The following is an 18,455-nucleotide window of genomic DNA, read 5'->3' as shown; positions in this document are numbered from 1 at the left end:
TTTAGAGCTCAGTTATGCTTTTCAGGTCCAGTCTTAAACATGGCATAGAAATATGCTTCCCGTCCATTCTCAAATCAGGCCAGAAAGTCCTGTAGCAAACGCCAACGGTGGGCATAATGTGCATGGATAGTTGGTTAGTAGCTAGGGAAGAATAAACCAACTCTTTGCAGAGTGCCTTATGCTTAGGAAAGCAAATAGGATGAGCTATTTGCTCATATAACAATGAACTATGAGCTCCAGCAAGTAAAGGAGCTACAGCTAGTACTGCCGCTGTGCAGGGCTGCTAAGGGGCATGCAAGCCAATGTACTCAACCACAATCTATTTAAAGTCCAATAGTAAAGATCCAGCCTTCCTTTCCTTCCTCCTACCCCTCCAAGCTCATCATTCCAATGCAGCTGAAAAGGACATGAGCTTTAATTTCAAGGTTTTGTTTCCTCAGCTTGTAAAACACCAGGATGGTATGAGATGGACCATGACAAACCTGACCACAAACTCACTGAAATCAAGAGGGCTTGTTCTCTCTGCCCCCTGCCCAATTACAACAGACTTTAGAACAAGTTAGAGGTCTGAAAAATGTTCTGAAAGTACTGCTAGAAGGAAGGAAGGAACTCTGTCTCAATATGCAAGCCACTACTTGCCTTATTGGTAAGCACAAATCTGCTTCTTGCTGTTATTCTGTAAATCCCATCTAATCAGTATTTGCTACGCTTCAGAGAAGTCTGCAAACATACCCGGGTTGATAGCATATTTCATTCATCATGTCTTTCATGTTTTGATAGAGCAACAATTTAGAAGAACTAATGCCACAGCTTTTCCCTAACAGAAGCAGTACTAATTCAGATCTTTCTTTCCCCCATGTAGTCAGCTACCTTTACAAAAGTTGTAAAAAAACATTACTTTCTTCAAGGCTGGTGTGCCTTTGCCAAATTTGGCTGAAAATAGCTAACAAGCTCAAAAGTTACCGATGATCAAAAGAGTAACTAAAAAAACTTTGTTTCCCTTAGAAACCACCAAACCCTTCTCCAAAATGAATCAGAATGAACCCAGTTGAGTTCAACATACTGTTTTCTGTAACTCTGATATAATCTGTTTCTGTGGTGCTCCGTGCAGCAGTTACAGAGCGATCCCACCAGCAAACAATGTGCGAAAACAGCCGTATCTAAACTTCCTGCGAAGGCCACTGCTAAGCCACGGTGTCCCTTTGTGGAGAGCCATCCACAGCACGAGGTGGCCCCGGGAGCTCTGCCAAGGCCAGAACATGCACACCATAGCACACGGGCTGGTGTGTGCAGCACCAGGCACCACCACATCCACTCAGCCTTGTCAACATGTGAGCATAAGGCAAACAGAAGAGAGATGATGATGGGAAAGAGACTGCCGACTCTGCAAAAGACAGATAGTGTTGGGAGAACAGTGGTGTGCAAGACCACGCTGCAAAAAGAATTCTGCCATACATCAATGCTGCATGCAATATGCTCTCCACAAGGAGAGCTGCTACTCCTGTTGAGCACTGACCCACGGAGCAACTCAGCAGATCCTGCTTCTCACAGAGGCAAGACACTGCCAGTCAGCAGACCGAGCTCAGCACTGAGCTCAGCTGGAGCTGCAAGGCCCTGCCACTCACTGAGCACTGTTTTGCCTCAGTGAAAAGCACCAGCTCCTGGCCCCAGGCTCCTGCTGCGATCCAAACTCAACAGAGCCAGCAACTCAGCGGGAGCCGGCTGTAGCTCTGGATATAGACAGCCAATGTATTCTCAGTGAGCACTGATATTGCACCCTCAGAGCACGCCCTGCAAGGGTTTAACCCCTGTACAACCCCCTGTTCACTTCGGGTGGTCTACTTTTCTTCAAGGAAAGCAGCGTTTGACCTGCCCTGTGTGAAAGCCTACTATCTGTTAACAAGACATTTGCTCTGATGAGGCAGTCAAAATGAGCGTACTGCAAAGCCCATAAAAATTATTGACATTCATAGCACCATTAATCAGCTGCACTCATCCTCCGAATTCTACCATCTCGCTGTGAAATGGAAAGCTGCGGGCTTGATTCACTGCAGATCAACTCAGCTTTACACTGTTCTGTCCCAGTCACGTCAGCACCATACTGGAAAGAACAGCCACACATCAGGCAGGAGATCTGTCTGAATCGCTCTGTTTGTTATCCTCCCCGTTAAACCTTGGAAAATCCATTTTTTGCCAGGATCATTTGCTGTTGTTCCTCCCTTTGGGGAAGATGCTAATTGGCTGTTTATCATCTGGTCAGAAAGGGGAATTGAATATTGCCTGAATGAGTCACACAGCCTGCTGGAATTCATGCCAGCCCTCTCCTTAAATTGAGAAGGTATGCACAGCACACACCTGAGCAGAGACACTTCACAAGTAAGGCTTCTTTTCAGTAAAGGTACCTGGCTCATGTCTCCTATTCAACAGAGACTAAAACTTTACAGAATCAGCCATTGGCAGCACTCCCAGGATATTTTTCCATTCGCACATATTTCTAAAAATGTCAACGCCAGTCTAACCATTCTCATCTGGGAAGCCTGACATCAGATGTACATTAGCCTGGAAAAAAAAAAAGTCCAAAATGCAAGCCCCTTCTAAAAAGGAAAACAAATTCAAAGTATGTTGCGTTGGCTCCTGCCTCTGAGCTCTACGCAAATAACAGGAGGAAATTTTACAGTGTGATTTTACACCAAAGACAATTCAATAAGAAAAAATCAGACAAGGCAATAGTATGGGTTCAGGAATGAGAAGTGGATGGTGCGTGAGTTTCTTGTTCAAGCTTGATTCCTGTATGTTTGCGTTTGTTACCCAACAGCACACAAAAAATGTCCCAGGCAGGGCCTTAAGAGCCAGGATGCTTTCTTCACAGTCCTGGAATTAAAACCAGGCAGCTAAACAACACTACATCTGACTGTGGGAGAGTTTCCCCAGGGAGGAAGCATTTTGGCTTGAGCATTTTGTTCCAGTCATCAGCCTCCAATTATTTTCTCTTCCAAATTCAGACCCTTCACACACCTTCCCAGCATCACCTGTTTTGCCTGAGAACCTAGTGCAGACGAATGAGACATGCTGTGCTGCCATTTTGCTAGCTGAGTTCAGGCAATAAGCAATATTGTTTCCACACTCTCTTCTCCCCACAGCACATGCTGTCAGCATGCTATCCCTGTAAGAGAGATCTCTATTTAATTTGGTCTGTCAAGACTCAAGGAAAACAAACGGTATGACTGCGGCCCTCGAGTCCATCTGAGTAGGATTCCTGCAATGGAGTAGATGTTGACTTGTAGATTAGTAGAACTAATCCACAAATACAGAGTGAATAGAGATCAGGATGTGCTTCTGAAATATTTTAAATATATATTTCACTGTCCATGGATGCTGCAAAATGACTTTACAACTTCTCTCTCTAGGGGAAATAAATAGAAAGCCCCCCCTTCCTTACTGGCTCCAATGGGGATTTTGTCCATTGCCTCCAAGATGAGTTTGGCTCTTGAATTATACTTTTACTTTCTTGGCAATCTACATGTTATTTACATGTCCATTTTAAGTAGGTATCCTGTGCCTAAATATTAAATAATACATAAACATGATAAACGGAGGTTTTAACCTTAATTGTTGTCGAAACAGACTTTAAAGACTGATATCCTGCATAAAAAGTTTCATCAGACACTTCCCAGATGTCAGACCTCAGCATTCCAGACCCCAGGTTTTGGTGGCCTTTGCTGTAGTCACCTAAGACATGACCCCCACACTAAGCTATCTGCCCACCCATCTGCTGGAGAAAACCACCTCCACAGCAGAAATCCCTCAGCTGGCAAGTTCTGTTGTCCAGAACATTTACCAGCATCAAACAGGCCCTCAGTACTCAGAAGTCTTGTCCTGCCAGTCCTACTGAAGGACGACAACCTCTCCCAGAGGAATGAGACAAAGGAGAAAAATGAGTCATCAGGAGAAGGACAGTGTTCAGTGGAAGCTCAATGGGATGCTTGGGTATACAAAAACTAAAAAATAAAACCCCATTGATAGGTTCACTTGCCCTTAGCGGCCCCTTCAGAGGGCCTTGCCAATTTGTTGGTGAGGCTGACAGCATTAACATCTTAAATTATTGCAGTTAGACCTGCAAAATCCACAAATTACAGTGTCCGAAAAGATGTCAAGTGGAATTTTGCTCCTAGACATGCATACTTCTTCCCAGTCTGACTGAACTTAACTAATATTCCAGTCCCTGGGGACCGCAGCAGAGCAACTGCTGGCATATAGATTCACCTTGAAGTTAAAGAAGAATTCTAGTGGTGGCTTACTTCCTGCCTGTGCTGGGTGGGCCGTGATTTCCACAGCACTAGAAGCAGTAATACAGTTACACATGCTTGTAACAGTTTTGTTTCCAGTATTACATCCGAAATCCCAATGCTTTGTAAAGGAAGCCTGGCGATGCTTTCAGACCAGTCCTTACTTGCACGCACGTTTTTCTGAGGCTATCTCCACGGATTTAGAGAAGTCAAAGCCATTTGGAAGCTGACAATGCTCAGAAAGTACTTATCTGTTTTGATCTTTAGCTACTCTCCTTTACATTTGCAATTAGTTTATTACCAAATTATCCTTTTAGCATATATGCAAAGGGAAGCAAACTTAACCCACAGTTTGTGTCAGGTACAGGCCTTGTCTGTGTCAGGTACAGGCCAAGCAAACATCTGCAGACCATTCATGTGAGGCTGAGCATCAATTTGGGAAGGAGGCTGGCCTCAGTAAATCTCTGCAGGTCTCATCCTGCTTGAATTTCTTTGAATGCAGTTAGAAGTGTATCCCCAACCTCTTATTTTGTTGTTTGTTTGTTTGATTTTTTTTAATTTCCAGTTATTTTCTAGTGCAGCCTGCCAGATGGCAAGAACAGGGGATGTGCTTGGCTACCTGGGCCTCAACTGCATCACAGTTCCTAAGCAGAATTACAAGATGCAGTGACTGGAACACAAGGTATAGCCTACACTAGGGCTGTGCAGACAGGAAAATCAGAAAAAAAAGAAAAAAAACCCAACACTATTCTGCTCTTACTGTCAGATTCACTTGTGCTCCTCCATTTGCACTTGGAAATGTTGGGGTTCTGTGGGGTGACTTGTAGTATAGTTGCATACACATGAGCTCAGGTGGAAGAAGAATTAGAGGAGAAGAGATTTCTGCAGAAATAATTTGCTCAATGAATAGAGATACTATTTTTTAAGGCAAGAAAGTGTAAATGTGCAAAGCTTTTAATATACGCCAAGAAATTTCCTGAGGGCAAGATTCCATGTAGCATCAAAACAGAGCACACTTCTCAGCCTTGTGTGAATTGCTCAGGCATTATCTACGCTTGTCAGTTAAACAGTCTGAGGGAATGTTCCCAGGCAATTAATTTATCAGAATCAACTATACTGTTAAATACTACTGGTCACACTTCTAAGCCTGTACCAGAGAGCTCTCTCCCAAATACCTTCAAGGCACCATCTGGGAATCAGCACAGGCCAGGAACTGAGCCCATCAGGCAGCCTGCCTCCAGCCACCTTGTTTTAGAGGGACAGTCTAATAGTATGAACACAGGCTGTTGCATGCCAATTGACCTCAGTGCCAGAGAAAGGTCCTGGGCACATTTAATTTTCTAATATAGATGCAGTCAGGATGTCTATGAGAATTCCTATCTCCTCCTTAGTCAAATATCTAACTTCCTTATTAAGAACAGAAGCTACCCCATTTTCCACTAGCATGAAGCAGTGCAAATTCCATTTTGAAATGCACAGTGTTTCCAAGCCTTCCAAAGAGGTTTCTTTCTCATGCTCCAAAATTCTATGCTCCTCAGCCTCTGCTCCACTACCAGCATGCATCACTGAGACCCTTCTTACATCACCTGGTATTCTTCCAGCATCTGTTTAAGATGTTTTCAATTCAAAACATCAAGAAGACAACTAAAATTTCAGGGGGGGGGGGGGGGGGGGGGGGGGGGAATCCCCCAAAACCCAACCAGGACAAGCTTGTGAACACTCTATTAGGCAGCCAAATAAATTCTGCTATCATAGAAAAACTCTCAGACCAAGTTAGAAAATTAATTAGCTTCTGATAATAAATAACACCTTTCCATTGTGTAATAACAACAGCAAAATTACTGCAATAGTTTACCTGTTGCAACTACTATATGTGAGCAAGCTATGCACACCTGTCAAGGCTCCTCTGTGCTTCACACGTCATAGATAAGGCCACTGAAGAATTGGTGCTGTTCTCAGCTCCAGAGAAATCCAGGTTGAAATGCCTTGGCTACAGAGTTTTTGCCCACAGGGAGGTTTGGGGCATCTCTAAGTATTCAATGCACTGGCAGCAGAGACACAAAAGTTAGCATCTTAACCCAAGGAACAGGTCATTTTGAGATACCCTGTGAGGCAAGCAGGTGATGGGAATCTGAACAAAATTTTGCTGTTTACAGGGACTTACTCCCCCAAGCCTGCAGGAAGATGCCAGTCTCTGCTCTGGATCCACACTTCAGCACACTCTCCTAAAGACAAGTACCTGTATCCTTTCTTTCAAAGAATGGAGCAGACTATTTAAACATGATCCTGAGAGATATTGTGTAGGTTTTTTGCCAGGCAGCTGAAATCCAGAAACAGCTGTGGGAGCCACCATCCCTTTCAGGCAAACACCCTGGTATCTCAGCTATAGATTCCTGCTCTTCCTTTTGCTTCTTGTTTGGCTCAAATAATGTTGTCTCCTTCAAAGCACAGTGGCTAAGCTTTAGCTTGAGGGCATTCCTTCCCAGAACAATCTTTGTCACTCTCCAGACTGACTGTTTCTTTGCATCATTATCTTGCATGGACAGAATTTCTCAGCACGTTAAAGATTTTATTTCCTAATTAAAACATTCAAAGATATAATTGCATAATGATAAAATAATAATAACAACACATATTTTCACATTAATCTTTCTTTAAATAAGACTCTTATGCCATACTGCCTTGACAATTATAGTGTCTTCTGAACTAAGGAACTCATAAAATTTCCTCTGCAAATTTGCATTAAAGCCTTCCCTCAATTACACCCCCTCAGATTTTCAAATGATTCTAAACAAGACAGAAAAAAATTATAAGGCTACACTGCTTAAATAATTCAAATTATTTTCAGCTGCTCTTCCCAATCACATGCATTTCTACTTAGAATTAAAGAGGGAGGAGGGAGAGGAAGAGGAGGTGGAAGGGGTTTTAAATTCATTGAAGTTGCTTGAGAGAATTAAGTATGGTAGAATCTAACTAATCCCTACTAACACTGGAGGGAGCAAAGAAAACCCTGGTATGGATTTGAGAGATTTTTCTGGAGGAATTACTAAGTGCTAGGACACCACCATTGACGTGTAACCATATAAAGGAAGGAATTTTAACATTACCAGCCTCTGCTCTCTGTATGTACCTGAGACCCCTAGATAGCTGTGCTATCAATCTAGTATATTTAACTTGCATCTTTTCCTCCAATATCTTCATACAAACTGCAGCTGTGAATGTGAGTAGTTATTATGCAACTGTATTCTCGTGAGAAGAGCTGCAAGGTTTCATTGCACTCCTCACCTACAGGAAACAGAGCACATGGAAATGCTGCTGCCTGGCCTGGGTTGGAGACATGATGTGACAGAAGAGAACATTACTTCAACAACAATATCTCCAAATTGGCTTTGTCAGAAAACTGGAGGAGGGTAGAATTACCACCATCTTGAGAGGGGAATTATTACAGGTTTCCATCCAAGGTGACTTCTCTAGCAACACACTTTCTTATGTCAATTTTAACACAATCGGCTATAACGACCCATCCATCTGCAGCTGAAGGGAGGCAGCTGTAGAACGCCCAGCACTAATCATACCTACCATGTCCAGCAGCAGCACAGCTCTGCCACTTACTGCTCTGCAGTAATGACTGCTACCACTATGAAATATACTGTGTGACAAAAGCAAAGGGAGGAAGTGAACACTGAGGTGCAAATCCAAAGGGTAAGAGCCAAGGTATTCCAAGAACAAAATAACTGGACTTGGAAGAGATGGCAAAAATGCATATCACCCATATTTTCAAAAGCAACTCTTCATCTTGAATATCTGCATCTTCTCAGATAATATCAGTGAAGACTGAGGAACTCTGGGTCTACGTCATTACTCATGTGAAAAGGAGTACAATGGGTGACATAAACTACAGAGGAGAAAACAAAACAGAATGTTTATAAAAAACGTGCAGTTATCCCTAGCTGCTTAAAAGCTGTTTCCCGCAAGATTGCAACTGACCGTCTCGTTCACACTGTAGGTAAAACATGGAAACGAGACATATCTTTATTTTTGTCTTCTGCATGTCAGACAAGGGTTACAACCTGCACTGATTTAATTGGAGACATCCTCCTGATGATGGTGAACATGACTCAATTACTAATACAGAACAGAATTTGCAGATTACTTTTGGTAAATTCTATCGGGAAAATTATTAATTCTGCAGTAATCATACAGACTATGTGCGCCGGGAAGCCCATGATCTAATGGAAACACTTTGTTGCCATCTAGGAATATCACTTACTTTACTATTAGATTAGGTCATTTCTGGAAACCAGGTCAATTTGCTGAAAATGCAAAGTAACATTGTTCCATTGGAAAGGATAACCTCATTTTAACTTCACACCAAGTCAATAAGGAGAAATTCACTGAAAACAAAGAATGTTGCACCTCTTTCAGAACAATGGAAACAAGATTGCAGTCAGAGTCACTGGATTTTAACAGCTCTGTTTTGGATTCACCAGGCATCAAACAGAACAACATTCAGGTATCTGTCCCTAGCACAAAGTTCTTAAAGAAAGCCCCAAAGCTGGGGATGCAAAGCTAGTCCTAAGTTGGACTACCTGTTCATTGTGCCCCGGAATGGGATTTTAGAATGCAGAATAGCAAACTCCTTGCTGAGTCAGATTCATCACATTCACAAAAACATGAGATTACCTTACAGAGGCAGCTGAGCTCTCATTTCAAAGAAAAGTGGCACACAAGCTGGTGCAAGCACAGAATCAACTGCCATACATTTACAACAGTGGGGGACAAACCAAACTTAGGCAGTGCTGATACTGTGGTGGGGATCTGGAACTGTAGATAATGCGTTTGATCCTCAGGCGATTCCAACCAAGCCATGCCAACTATACAAACATGCTTATTTGCAGTACTTAACGAAGAGAAAAATGAGCTTTTATTGTATCCCTTGGTATTACTGAGAAAACAAAAATGTTCCCAGGCAAACAAGCCATCTTCAGCGCACTGGTTCACAACAGCTCTGGGTCTGCCTCTGGTTTTGCCTTTTTCAGCCCTGGTAAAAATACAGTATAGATACCTGGGAACCAAAAAGTACCAAATAAGGACACTGCTAGATTGCAGAAGCAAGAAAGCACTGCAATACATATACTAATTATGTATGAAAGCTGTTCTTTTTCTTTAAACAAGTTGATACTTATTTTTGCAACTTCTAATTCCAGTTAATTCTTTGGTCATATTGTTATGAGCTTTACTTTTTTCCTATTCCAATTAACATAAAGCTTCTAATTTCCTATGATTTTAATGATACAATGCCCATATTTTTTTACAATGTTGTATCATACAAATATGAGGGGTGTTCTGGCCAATGGACCCACAGGTAGTTACTGGAGAATTTCTGTGTTTATTCCTACTGTAAGTTCACACACTGGTATCAGTATGACCCAGGTTCACTGAAGAGTATCAGCACCATTAGGTCCCAAATTAAGATAAGAGCAACAGAAATTTAACAAGCTGACAAGGAAAACTGGGGAGCAGTTAATGCATACAGCAAGAAAGTAACAAAAAAACCAAAACCATAAACAAACAAATACACAAAAACAAACAAAAAAACCCCAAAACAAACAAACAAACAAAAAAAAAGAAAAAAAAAAAAGCCCCAAAACAACGCAAAACCAAACCTTACAAAAGTTACAAACACACTGAATGGCATACTCTAAAAAATATTTTGTGGTGCTGAATACAACATAAGCCTTGGCAGAATGATTTTGGAACAAAGATTTTGATTTTTTATAGTCTATATTATTACAAAGACCGTTTCTATTTCATTTTATAAACATTCGTAGCTAAGTTAGCCTATGGAGGGAGGTTAGTGAAACTGGAAACACAATGCCAGGCTGAAGCTGAACCAAAGGCAGGCAGATGCTCTTAAAGCTTTATCTCGCAGTTTCCTTGCTGCCCCTCCGTCCTGAACAGCATCAACCTTGTTATTAGTAAGGTGTCTCCAACACACTGACTGCCATAAAATATACCAGTCCCATCACTGGCCAAGTAGCAAGGCCAAAGTCTTCATTATGTCTCTAAAGCCCTCCTGTCATTATACCCTAAGGGTGGCAGCAATCTGCCTGCAGCCCCTTGTCAATTTTCACTACTGGTCAGAATATCTTGCCAAATTACCTGAACAAATTTCAGCTGGGTAGCTAACATTCCTCCCTATGGCTCAATGGCACTGTTGCATGCCACGAAGCAGTCTCCCTGTTTTACCTCAGAACCAGCTTCACTGATAGGTTTCAGAAGAGGAAGGCTTTTTGCATACATACACGTTTTTGTGAAAGTGCACTGATACTTGTTTTGTTACCTAACGAGGTGAATGGCAGTGCGTGGAGAAGGGAAGCTCCTTCAGAGCAGTGCTCAGTGTGCTGTGAATCAAGAGCCCCCATCATCACCACCACCACCACCACAACAGTGTTTGCAGCACAAGGGTCCAGGGAAGAGCCAGCAGAAGTGCCATTTTCTTCTTACAGAGTCCAAATAAAAAGCGCACACAAAACAGGGATTTGTTCATGCTGCTCAAAGCAGCATTAACTCTCCCTCTGTGTTCAGTGACCCCACCAGATGGGTCACAGTGCACAGATGCTGGCATACAGCCCTTGCTTGCAGAGCCAAGAGCCATGCAGGAGACCAGAAAGGAGACCAGAGGGTGAATCTCTCTCCTCCCTCCCCTCCCTCCCTGACATCTCACATTTTAGATGTCCCAGTCCAGCCAAGCGCACTCACTTTTGTGCCACTCCTAGCCCTCTCCCCCTTTGAAAGCCTCATTCTTCCCTTCCACAGCCTTTTCTTTACGATGTCTCTATACAGATCATTGTACCATTGTTCATAAAGCACTAGGAGATGAATGGTGTTACGTAACTGTTAGTTACTGTTTTATCATTTTTTTAGAATGATGGAAAAGTGAAATGGGAATGTAGACTCCCCTTGGGGCCAGGCTAAGCAAACTAAACTTACATTACTGGTGACCCAAAAGTATATCCACTTCAGCATTCCTAAAATGGAAGAATGGAAGGGTAATGCATTTCAGTACATACTGTCCCACACAAAATGACAAACCATTAATAACTATGGCATATAGGCATGTCTGGGGTGAGAAATCTTTCGTGTTGTAGCTCCTAGTCAAAAGAGTTTACAAAAAAAAGTGTTGGGTTTTGGTTTTGAGGTTGTTTTTTTATACTTGCAATAATTTGCTATTCATTAAGCTCTGATATCTTGTGGCTTTTGATATTCCAAAGAGGTTTTATTCAGCTTGCTATTCATTCCAGGTCAGCTAACATAAAATCAATAATGGTTTGGACAGATTTCCTTCTTGTAATAAGCCTAGAATTGGCATACATAGCCTAAATTCTCTTCCTGTTTCACATTTACAGGAGCTTTCTCTGAGTGGTTTGGTTCTTTTTCTCATATTCTTTTGCAGCAGAAATTTGCAGTGGCATGTCACGAGGCTTTTGCACTGTTTGTACCCCAGACACATATATGAGCTGCCTACTGAACTCAATGAAGCTTCTTGACACTAAAACCAACTACAGCAAAAGCAGGTTCTCACTGCTGAAAAGTTCAATTACACTCTCATCCAGGCCAAAGTTGCAATTCTTCATGCAGGCAATTCTGGTACTCAGTTTGCAACATCAAAAGGACTGCTATGAGTAGTGGCTGCACAACCAGGCACTCTTCCTGTAGTAATAATCTGGTGTTCCGATTACAGTGTCCTACAGCACCACTTGGTTTTAGGCTGACAAACTGTCCCATGTACCTAAATATTTGCACTAAAGTTCAGTGGGAAGTGATGGCTCTAACGTTTCAGCAGAGCATGTAGCTCATATTTAAGTGACAATCTCAAAGACCAGTGCACCTAAAATACCTACTGAACAATGCTTTACTTAAGCATGTGTTTAAAGCTGAGACCATGCTAAGTGATTTGCTGAACTGTGATCTAACCGTGTTTCTGGTCGTATTACTCAGTGTCTGGCAGCAACCTCTCTCATTAGAAAGCAAATCCTTTACTGCCTTATAAGCCAACAGAAATTATGCATCCTTGTAAAGAAGGTGTCAAAGCTGAGTTTGCCTGAACTGTGCTTGACAACTGTTTAGAAAGCCAAGCCAAACCAAACCATTATTTTCAACCATATTTTGAAATAATTGGTTTGCTTTTTATTGGAAAGTTTTGTTGTTGTATTATGGGAAAATATAGCATGATCAAACTGAAAGTCAAGGAATGATTTGACAAACTTTTATAGAACCCTGTGCAGCAAACATGGTATCTTGCTGTCACATAGCTTGATCTTGACTGGGACAAATTCTGCTCTCAGTTATAGCAGGGCACATACGCTGGAATCCAGAGCTGAATTTTGCAGACTGGCTCCAGTGGGAATTTAAAGGCCCCCAGCACCTTGCAGGACAAAGTCCCGTGGCATCTCTGCAAACATGAAGTAGGACTCAACGAGTGGTTGTGATCATCTAAGAGTTCACTGCCACTGAAAAGTGAGGATTTCACTCCTTCCTGCTTACTCACTTCCCCACATCTCTGACCTTCTCATCCCTTCCTTGCACTGGCTCTGGCACTTGCTTACTAACTCACTAATTTGACAGAGAAAGACCTACTTTGCTGTAGTTGCTGCACTGGATTTTTTGTCCAGATTAGTGAGCTCAAGCCACTTCTGGAAGAGAAGGCAGCGCTTGCATCTGTACTTGCACAAGGACAGAACCATGTCAGGGTGAGTAACAAAAGGGCGCACAACAGGAGGAAGAAAACTAAAAGGAACAATGAAGACATGGCTTTCCCTTTCCATCAGCAATATGCTTTTAAAATCAGCAAAACCCATTCCCCATAGCCCTGATCTGCTTTCACCTGCATCAGTTTTACATCGGTGTTACCCCACTAATTGCAATAATTACTGTTATTTGTTAATTCAAATCATTAATATCCAGAAGCCCTGGCCATAAGCAGGGCTCCACTGTTAAACAAGGAACTGTATCTACACACTGCCCCTGCTCTTGAGGAGCTGACAGCCTAATTCATCACAAGGTACAACTGGATGAGCAAACTGTGGAAGAAAAAGTGGTCAGGAAGGTGGGGGTAGTAGTTAAGAGGAAGACATGACCAAAATCTTATCCTGAAACACTCATCGAATTGTTTGGTACTTATTCAGGTGGGTCAGATGAATTTAATCACTTAAAGTAAATCTACTTGCTTGAGCAAAAAGCTTCACTGTAAGCCCATCAACAATCTAGCATATGCAACAGGCAATTATACCATTTCTTTATTTCATTTTAGATTCAGCTTCACCAAAGGCCTAATTCTGCATTTCACCTTGATACAAAAACTCCCACTAAAGCAAACGGGAGATCTGCCCGAGTCTGGAGTGCAGCTGGACTAGGCAATTCGTCTGTCAGTCTTGTTGCAGACAGTTTCTCAGCATATTATAGCGTTATTCCCCATCTAAATAAGCAAGCAAACCAACCAAGAAAACAACATCTAAAATTATCGTGAATGATCCTGTTCTCTATTACCAGATCCAACCTCCTTCCCCCTCATGCCTGAGTTTTAGGCTGAGCTCTGTGTGACAGTTCTTTCTACCAAACATGAAAAATACTACTTGCTTGGCACTTACCATGCCTGTTTTGCTGAATAGGAAGGAAAAACATTATGCATTTGGCCATTATTATTGAACAGCATGGTAAGGGGTGGGTAAGCAGAATTTGTGTCTAGATGAGAGAATGTCAAAACACTGTTTTGCAAAGCTGATTTAAATTTATCACAGTACATACATCTGAGGTACTTGCATAAATTATAATCCTGGTTTAGTATTTACTTAGTTGTATTAGAAAATCTGTTAGAAACAAACCTTGAGCGCTGACAATCAAGACTTCTCTTTCTGCTAGTCTTGTTCTGCCACTGTACGTGGTAAAGGCATGAAATATCCTTCAGCAATAAAACAGAAATTTGAGGGGAAAACAGAGATGTCCATTGCAAGAAAAATGATAACACAGCTCTTTGTGTTAAAAGTACAGAAGCAGCTTCATTTCAGTCTTCACTAGTAAGCTGTACAGTGCTGTGTTATCACGATGAAGATACTGTGTCATTCATCTTTCAGCAACATCTTAACTGTAAAATCCACAGCACTGGAAAAGTTTTTGTATGGAAATAAAGGAAAACAAGGATGTGTTTTGATGATAGGTGATGCTTTCCATCTGAGTCCAAGATATAAGCCACGCAATGGTTATTTAAGTAGCACGGCATGCCATGTTAGACTCTTAAAGTGCCGTCTGTTTCCAGTCTATGATAATTAAAAAGTGAATTGTGTACACAAATGGAATGGATACATAAAGGTGACTGATACTCATGCCAAAGTAATCTAGAGCGTACAATGAAAATAGTTTTGCAGATATTGCACTCATATTCTACTTTCTTGATATATCTATTCACTACCTCATGTTTTTGATCTGTTGTGCACTTGGATCGAAACCAGTAACAGCAGACATCAATTTTTTTCTTTTAGTCCCAAATATATAATGAAGGTATAAAACTGTAAAACTACAATAAAAATAATGATAATTAAAAAAAAGCTGCACATACATTTTATGAGTGGGGACAGTAAGCACAGGACTGAATTATTTAGAAATTCTGAAACAGGAAGGTAATTAATAAAATTATTTATAAAGAAGTATATCTACAATATTTAATAATTTAAGGCTCACAAGAAACTAACATATCAATGACAATAGACATTTTCTGCTATAGGGTTAAAAGCACCAAAATCACTTCACATACTACATAACCAGATCTGTACTGATCACAAGTGGAAAACTCTGAAAGTGCTGATCCGCTAATGTTCCTAGTGCTTTAACGATGTTGTATTTCACAGGAATAAGAAATCCCCTTTCAACCATAAATACAGTTATACAGATATAAAATATATTGGAGTAATTTCAATTTGAAACTACAGTACAAAAAACCTCAACCTCCCTCACCCCCCAATCCATTCACTCTTCACACACACATCTCCCAACTCTTTAATACTAAACGTGAAGCAACTGAATTGCTTACAAATGACCCATTTAAAACTGACCACCATTTGCTAAAATAAGTTGCTACAAATTAGATTTTGCACTGTCATAATTTACCAGCTCCTGCATCATGGAGAGTAGCTTATTCTTAGTCTATTTTAAAAATAGGTGACCCTTTGTGTCATGGAAAAAGAACATAAAAACATGTATTCCTGGAGGACTACCCAGGACAGTGATCAATTTATAAAATATAGCCTGATTTAAAAAACTAATTGGTACCAAAAGAATAATTGTAGTAGGAAGTTTCTGACACCAGCAAATCCTTCTGCATCTCTGAACTCTAACCCTCTCCTCTCCTTACAGGTCTGTTTCCCTATTGGTGTCCAGACAGAGAGCATAGAGGGATTTTCTGAGATCTACGTTACTTTTTGCTTTGATATTTGTTTTCTCTAAAGAGTCGGTGCCATTGTTGAACCCCTCACTGTTTTCCAAGTGCACAACAGATTTGTTCAGAGAGTTTCTACTTGATCTTCTCTTCGCATCTCCCCCCCCTGCCGTGCTGCCCTGAGCACTACTGTGTTCATCTTTGAGGACAGCTTGCTCTTCGTGATCAGTCTCTCGGTGGTAGAAGTAATTGAAGTTGGATACAATGACAGGGACAGGCAGGGCGATGGTGAGCACACCCGCGATGGCACACAAGGAGCCCACAATCTTGCCCCCCACGGTGACAGGTCGCATATCCCCATAGCCCACAGTGGTCATGGTTACCACTGCCCACCAGAAAGCATCGGGGATGCTGGAGAAATGAGACTCGGGGTCATCTGCCTCAGCAAAGTAGACAGCACTGGAGAAGAGGATCACGCCAATAAAGAGGAAGAAGATGAGGAGGCCCAGCTCCCTCATGCTGGCTTTCAAAGTCTGTCCCAAGATCTGCAGCCCCTTGGAGTGCCTGGAGAGCTTGAAGATCCTGAAGACTCTGACCAGGCGGATGACTCTGAGGATGGCCAGGGACATGGCTTGCTGCTGGCCACTACCCCCATTGCTACTGCCAGCCCCAGGCTGCTGCTGCTCATGGGCCAGCTCAGTGCCCAGAGTGATGAAGTAGGGGATGATGGCCACAATGTCGATAATGTTCATGATGTTGCGAGAGAACTCAGGCTTGCTGGGGCAGGCGAAAAAGCGGACGAGGAGCTCAAAGGTGAACCAGATCACACAGGTAGTCTCGATGATGAAGAAGGGATCAGAGAGGCTACTGGGTGGCTGCACAGGTGGGGAGTCCCTGGTCGTGCCATTCAGACCTCCACTTTGTGGGGGCAGGGGCACGGGCAGCTCCCTCTCGTCCCTGAATTCTGGCAGGGTCTCCAGGCAGAAGGTGATGATGGAGATGAGGATGACCAGCACGGAGACGATGGCGATGGCCCGGGCCGAGCTAGAGCTCTCGGGGTACTCAAAGATGAGCCAGACCTGGCGCTGGAACTCATTGCGGGGCAGGGGCTTCTCCTCCTCCTTGATGAAGCCCTCATCCTCCCGGAAGCGCTCCATGGCCTCCTCGCCCAGCTGGTAGAAGCGGATCTCGTCGGCAAAGACGTCAATGGAGACATTGACCGGCCGGCGGAGCTTGCCCCCAGACTGGTAGAAGTAGAGGATCCCGTCGAAGCTGGGCCGGTTGCGGTCGAAGAAGTACTCGTTGCGGAGCGGGTCGAAGTAGCGCATGCGCTTATCGGGGTCCCCCAGCAGCGTGTCGGGGAACTGGTTGAGGGTGCCCAGCTGGGTCTCGAAGCGCAGCCCCGAGATGTTGATCAGCACCCGCTGGTGGTGCATGGCGCCTTGGGTCGCCGCCGCCTCCTCCTCCTCGTCGCCCGCCGCCGCCATGGCCATGCCCCGGCGGTGCCCCCCCTCCTCCGGGGGGCCCATCTCCGCCGCCGCCGTACCGGGGCGCGGGGCGCGGGGCGGCGGCTGGGGCGGCGGTTGGGGCGCGGAGGGGGCCCCGCGCGCCGCCGCCCGGCCGTTGGTGCTGCCCGCGCTGCCGCTGCGGCGCCTCCCGTCGTCTTCCCGGGGGGCCGGCGGGGGCTGCTCCCGCTCCTCGTCCGCAGCCGGCGGCGGGGCGCCCTCCTTGCCGTCGCTCAGGCGCGGCGCGGCGGAGCCGGCGATGTGCAGCAAGTTGCCCCGCCGCCGGACCCGAGCGCTGCCGCCGCCGCCTCCACCGCCGCCGGCCGCCGCATCCTCGCCGCCGGCGATGGCCGTGGCGCCGCCGTTCTCCAGAGTCACCAGCGCGATCTCCATGGGCAGCGGCGGCAGGAGGCAGGCGCGTCTGAGGCGGCGGGCATGCTGCGCTCGCCGCCCCGCCGCCGCCGCCGGCCACCTCCGGGCGGCCGCCCTGCCCTGCCCTGCCTGCCCTGCCCGCCTCCGCCTCACTGCGCGGCGGCGCGGGGCCGAGCGCGGCCCGGGGGAGCCGCCCGGGGACCCGGATATGAACGAGCGATCATTATATTATGGTCGCTTGACGTCAAAGAGGATCCCTTCTCCTCCGCGCCCCCGCGCAGGCGGCGGCAGCCTCCCCCGGGCACCGGGATGCCGACCCCCGCCCCGCCCCGCCCCGGAGGGCGCTCCGCACCGGGCTGGGTCACGCCGCGGGCAGCGGATCTCACCCGCGGGGAGCGCGACGGCCCCGGCGGGGCGGGAGCCGCCGATGCCCGCAGGTGCCGCCGGGCCGCCGCGCCGGGGGAGCCTTGGCGGCGGGGCCGCCCCGGGGCAGGGGGATGACGGGCGCAGGGGCCGGGGCGGCGGCTGTGCCCGGGTAGGGGGCGTGGGGCGCCCCCCGCCGCGCTGCACCCGCCGCCGGGGATTACGGTGCGGCCCCCGCACGTGGATTACTCGCTAAGGGGATTGCGCGCAGCGGGGGGTCTGGCTGTAAACCCCCACTCACCCAGAATGACAATCATAATCGAAAGACCCGGGGGATTCCTGGCGCCTCTTGGCGTGCGCCCCCCACCCCCAGCCCTACTCACCCCCAGCGTAATGAGAACAAAGGGAGAGACTGGGTATTTTGCTTTGCTTTGCTCTGCCCTCCCCCCCCCCCTCTCCCCCCCCCAGTTTATCATGGAATTGGTGCAGCTGCAAAAG

At 45.1% G+C, this 18,455-nt stretch overlaps 1 protein-coding gene across 3 annotated transcripts in view; it reads right to left on the bottom strand.

Annotated features, from left to right (window-relative positions):
• The window catches only part of LOC102045719 (potassium voltage-gated channel subfamily A member 5), a 29,407-nt gene extending 11,684 nt beyond the window's left edge, over positions 1–17,723 (bottom strand). For 2 of the 3 annotated variants that reach the window (XM_027815022.2, XM_014285635.3), the window contains exon 1: positions 14,171–17,723. In XM_027815022.2, coding sequence (XP_027670823.2) covers positions 15,690–17,615 — 1,926 coding nt within the window. In that variant the 5' untranslated portion in view covers positions 17,616–17,723 and the 3' untranslated portion in view covers positions 14,171–15,689. Of the gene's footprint in view, positions 1–9,192; positions 9,328–14,170 lie in introns of all 3 variants that reach the window. The other variant, XM_027815023.2, reaches the window with a different exon arrangement.
• Between the last annotated feature and the right edge of the window lie 732 nt (positions 17,724–18,455).

This window comes from Falco cherrug, chromosome 5 (genome assembly GCF_023634085.1).
Source record: "Falco cherrug isolate bFalChe1 chromosome 5, bFalChe1.pri, whole genome shotgun sequence".
NCBI classification, from domain to species: domain Eukaryota; kingdom Metazoa; phylum Chordata; class Aves; order Falconiformes; family Falconidae; genus Falco; species Falco cherrug.
This window is presented reverse-complemented; position numbering and strand designations above follow the sequence as displayed.